Genomic DNA, 5611 nt, shown 5'->3' with positions numbered 1-5611 from the left:
TTACTAAGTATTTCAAGGTACCATAAAAAATTTAGTGTAAAATTTAAGTACCTCAAGGTACTTTCTCATGTACTGTAAAATTCCTCGTTTAGTAAAGTTTCTATAGTTTTGTAAGATTCACTTAAAAAAATGAAATGATCTATATGCATGCATGTTTTGTACAGAAGCTCTCGGAACAAGTAATTAACGAGAGCGAAGTACGGTAATGGATCCTGCTGAGGTCATGCACCCTGCCCTCCCGGGGTGCATGCTGAGGCTGGTTCACGGCGACGCCGGCGGCGCGATGACCAACTTCCAGTGCGACGGCTGCAGGGAGCCCGGCAAAGGCGGCCCAAGGTACACCTCCGGCGACCTCGTCCTCCACACGAGCTGCGCCCGCGCGACACCCGCGCTGCAGCACCAGCTGGTGGAGGGTGTCATGGAGCTCCGGCTCGTCGCCCCCGCCGGCGGCGGCGTCTGCTCCGCCTGCTACGACACGGTGCGAGGGTTCCACTACTACTGCTCCAGGAGGACCAGCAAAGGCGAGCACCCGAAGCTGCACCCGGGCTGCGCGAAGCTGCCGGTGTCCATGGCCTTGCAGAACGGTGACGCCTTCGAGCTCCGCATGGAGGTGTCTCACCGGTGCACCAGCTGCAGGGAGATGGAGGGGTTCTACCGCCCATGGTGCTACCGCTCCACGAACCCTGAGCAACGCATGTACCTGCACGTCAAGTGCATCAAGGAGATCCAGGACGAAGCTGAAGAGAGGATGATGGTCCGCCTACGGGAGCGTGCTGACCGAAACGTTAGGATGGAGAGGCGCGTGTGCAAAACCCTCGTGATCATGGTGCGCATCGTCTTCAGGCTGCTCATCGGGGACCCGACACCGATACTCATAGAAGGAGTGAACGCCATCGTCTCCATGGCGATGCCGTAGCCCGTCCGTGAAATCATATCTCATTTGGTCATACCTTAAAGGCCGTATATCCTCCTTTTATTCATGCCATCTAAATAGTTCACAAGAGATTTTAAATAACTGTTCGACAACATGGAATATGGTATCATATCACGATATACACTCCACAAACCTATATACTCCCTCCGTTTCAAAATACTTGACACCGTTGACTTTTTAGTATGTATTTGACCATTCGTCTTATTCAAAAAATTTAAGTAATTATTTATTCTTTTCATATCATTTGATTCATTGTTAAATATACTTTCATGTACACATATAGTTTTACATATTTCACAAAATTTTTTGAATAAGACGAACGGTCAAACATGTACTTAAAAAGTCAACGGTGTCAAACATTTTAAAATGGAGGGAGTATATATATATATAGGGGAGCTAAATATAATTCAACCTACATTTTTATGGAGAAATAAAAAATCATACCAGCTGTGAAGTCATGCACAGACTACACACCTGTGTTTTTTTATACTTATGCATAATATGCCATCATCCATTTTATAGGTTGAATTTTAGAAATGGTTTCATCATATTCTGTTTTGTTAAAAACATTTAGAATCTTTTTGTCACTATTTATATGGCATGCATAAAGCGTAGACATACATCCTTTATTAGGTGTGCAAATTCAACTCCCGTCGAATTTATATATACATGTGTGTGCGTGTGTGTTGGCTTGCATCCATCGTTATATTAATAGTCCTCATGCATGTGTCGTCCTAGCAAAAAAAAAAAAAAACTCATGTCTAGTATGTACTGCTACAGTAATAGTACGTTATGCTTTGGTTGTGTTAAATTTGTTGTCCATATATATTTGACATATTAGCAGAAGGGAGCGTATCCTATGCACACAGGCCCTCGCGTGTACACACCATGTACACCAACTAAAAATTATCACAAAAAATTCTAGGAAAATTCATACATGTACTTTCAATAGTATTACATCTACGTGCAAAGTCGCATCTTCAAATTCATTCTACATAGAGAATAACAAAAAAGATAAAATTCTGACAAAATTGCAACCTTAAAACTGTCAGATTTTTTGTTTTTTTTGTTACGGCTAAAATATAATGAATTTGACATTAAGATTTTAACCCTAGGTGTAATACAATTGAAAGTATGTGTATGATTTTTTCTAGATTTTTTGGTGACATTTTTTAGTTGGTGTGCACGTGTGTACACGTGAGGGCATGTGTGCATAGGATATGTTGCCTTAGCAGAATGTGTTTACTTTTAAGATATATGTAGATGCATTGAGTCCAGCGGCTGATGTAATAAGCCGTTGCTCACTACACCATATATGTAAAAACTTCTTGTTAATGTACTCATCCGTTCAGTGTTATTGAGTTAAAAAAAAAATCAGAAAAGACGCAATTCAGTTGCTGCGTCGCCAAAAAGTCTCTGCTTCTGCATTTTCTTTCCATGCAAACTAGCTAGCTATCACACTTATATGCAAGGTTAATTAATATAGCAAGGATGCATTACAGGTTAATATAACCATGAAATATTAGATATAGTGGATGAGTTCATTGGAGCCTCTATATACTTTACACGATGTACAAATCGAATTCGATCTTTTTATTTTTGGAATCGGACAAATTAATCTCCCACGTTCTGAATAAAGCTAAAATTAAGAGCAAAAGAAGACTAGCATATGTCTGATTTTCCTCTGGCTCTTATATATTCCACTACCACGCCGCAGTTACGAGAAAAGATCAGAGACCCACTAAGCAAAACTCACAAGTTCGTATTCTCATTGGTTAGAGGAACGTCCTATTAGATATGACCCATCACAAGTAATTAACTGTGTTAAATGAACTTATACAACCGTTACAGATCAACTATAGGTACTCTCTCATTTTCTTTAATATATAATATCATTATAACTTTTGAATATTCATCTTATTTATAAATTTTGTGCACATCTTAAAATTATAAGTAATATTTAAAGTTCATTTAGTGATAAATCATGCCACGACAAAAGAAAATATATTTACTTATATTTTTTAATAAGATAAATAATTAAACATGATGTAAAATATCAACACATCATATATTAAAAAACAGATGTAGAAATTTTTTTTATTCGTGTTATGGATCATTTGTATAATGTATGACAGGCTAACTCATTTTTGTCTCCCGCCGTCCCATTTCTATATAATTAAACTCTATCTATTATCCCAATGCATAACCATTTGATGTATCTGCTAGGGTAATATTGCCATTTTAGAAGATATCAAGGGGTTTTAAGTGTATAAAGTATCTCAAGATACCTGATAAGGGGTGGCCCGATCTTGCGGTGACGACGAACGATAACTCGAAAGTAGCTACAGATCATGTAAAATCAAAGTGTGTTTGATTCTTATTCTATGATGAACAATTGGTATCTGAGAATATTGGTTTCAATATTTGGAGATTATTAGTAAAGTGGTTTTGGAGATGATTAGATTTGCAGGTGTTAAACAGGTATTGCTGGAGATTTGGTCCAGTCATATCAAGCATGGGTTGCCCCCGGCCAGCCCGCGGTATGATCGGCCGACTCTATGTCGGTTTCGCTTTCAGGTTGTTTGATTGGATATCCATGAATGTTTCATGTTTATGGCTTCTAGATGGATTCTATGCGTATGTAATACTGTTGTTTGCTAACAATGAGTCAAGTTGGAGATAGTTTGGTCTCGGAATATGGTTTTTTTGTTTGATTCATGTGTAGGCGACTTGATGTCTTTAGAGAGTATTGTCGGTGATGGATCGGGAGTCAACTTGGAGATAAGGTGACATCTGGACAGTCAGATATCATACGGGATACTTAGGCTAAAGATCAATGCACGTGGTTGGTGAATATTCCATATGGCATACGATGGAGATATTGTGTGCGTATGGGATGCGAAGTCGAATTTGGAAGGAGTCCAAATTTAGTACAATTGGAGTTTGTAAAGTTGGTTTCTTGCACGGGAAGGTTTCCTAGGTGGATTAGGACTTCTTGTATGAGTTTGGTTCGTGGCTTTAGGCTGCCTACCTCATGTATAAATAGAGAGGGAGGGTGACGCCTCCCGGTATCGCTTTAAAGAGCATTGAGTTGAGAGAATAGTTAAGGTTTCGAGTTTAGTCGAGATTTTCGTGAGGAGTGCTGTTGTTATACTTTGTAAACATAGAGAAGTAATAAAGTGTTGTTATCTACATCAAGAGTTCTTCGATTTGTGTTTGTACGGGTTCAATGGTCTAACTGGCGAATCACCGGCGGTCAGACTGGTGGCATCGCAGCAGTTAGACCGGCGGGTCAGTGGCAATCAGACCGACGGCGGCTTCAAGTGGCAGCTTCAGATCTCGGTGGTCTGACCAGAGAATCAATCTCGATCAAACCGACGGCTTCCAGGCAGTCAGACCAGCACATCCTTCGGTAAGACCATGATATGTCAAAATTGAGGGTAACTTTTATTTTCGCTAAAAGTTTTGTTTTTTGTTCACCAACTATTCACCTAACTCTGGTTGGCTTAGTTATTACTGTTCGGTCCTACGTATCAATCCTCGCAGCAACCTTGTACCCATCTACATGACCTCAACGACGGCAATCACACCACAACCTTCACAAATCTAATCCACACAACCATGAAGGCGATTGCACAAACTGATTGACAACGACAGTCAATCGAAGCAACTCCGAAGAATTAGCAAGAACTATAAAAAATGAATCTCTCAAGTTCACAGGAAGCTTTGCTTAGACCCTAATAATTTCCTAATCGTGCATGCACACATGACCAGCTTGGTTGACTTGATTAATTAAGTAGGTGGACCCTCAGGAACTGTACTCCATCTTCTTGGAATCACACGCTGGTAACTGGAGCTGTTACTTCGTATATCATATTTTCTTCTATTCCATGATCAGCAGCAACAGTAACATCGTTAATTAATCCTGTTAATATAAAAGCATGTAATTTTATTAGACAGTAACATGTTCTTATCTAAATTAACATTAGCTCGAAACGAATTCATCTTATCATGATCAAGATCAGGTGATGTTAAAACAAGTTTATATTTAGAGCGATCCGTATCAATATATACCAAAATGATCTTTTAAGTACTTATAATTAGCTTAAAATTTCTTATCACTACAGATTTTTAAACGGAGTGTGTGTGGGGCGATATTTTAGATTTCTGGTATCGTGGACGGCCGTCAAAAAGAAAATGTTCTGTTCTTTCTCCTGGTCGATAATATAGAGTGTAACTATATAAAAGTATCACATTAACTTATATAATTTTTACATTCTACGTAGTAATTCTTATTTCTTAACATACCTTTTCTTAACTATTCTTAACTAATCAGTTACTCCGTATAAGATTAAGGTTTTATTTGGGTACGATTATTCCACGGCACGCGTAAATAATCTGCTTTATGTAGATATACTACTAGTCTAGGTTTAGGCCCCCTTTGATTCAAAGGAAATTCATAGAAATTTTAAAGGATTTCATTTCAATAGGAATTTTTCCTACAAAACCCTTTGAATCAAAGCAATGAACCCTGTGGAATCCTATGAAATTCCTATGGAATGCCTCTTTCCATACAAGTTTTGGAGGAATTTTAACAAGAGGTAGAACCTTATGGAAAAAATCTTTTGAGTCTTTATCTATCCTCAAATTCCTGTGTTTTTCCTGTGGTCCAATCAA

General features: G+C 38.9%; 1 protein-coding gene across 1 annotated transcript; it reads left to right on the top strand.

Moving 5' to 3' along the window:
* The first annotated feature begins 205 nt into the window (after positions 1 to 205).
* LOC127782116 (uncharacterized) lies at positions 206 to 916 on the top strand. Its single transcript, XM_052309191.1, has one exon. It carries the CDS (start codon positions 206 to 208, stop codon positions 914 to 916), a length of 711 nt encoding a protein of 236 aa, XP_052165151.1.
* The last annotated feature ends 4695 nt before the right edge of the window (positions 917 to 5611 follow it).

The sequence above is a fragment of the Oryza glaberrima genome, chromosome 8, assembly GCF_000147395.1.
Source record: "Oryza glaberrima chromosome 8, OglaRS2, whole genome shotgun sequence".
NCBI classification, from domain to species: Eukaryota; Viridiplantae; Streptophyta; class Magnoliopsida; order Poales; family Poaceae; genus Oryza; species Oryza glaberrima.
The sequence above is the reverse complement of the archived record's forward strand: the minus strand, read 5'-3'. Positions and strand labels throughout refer to the sequence as shown.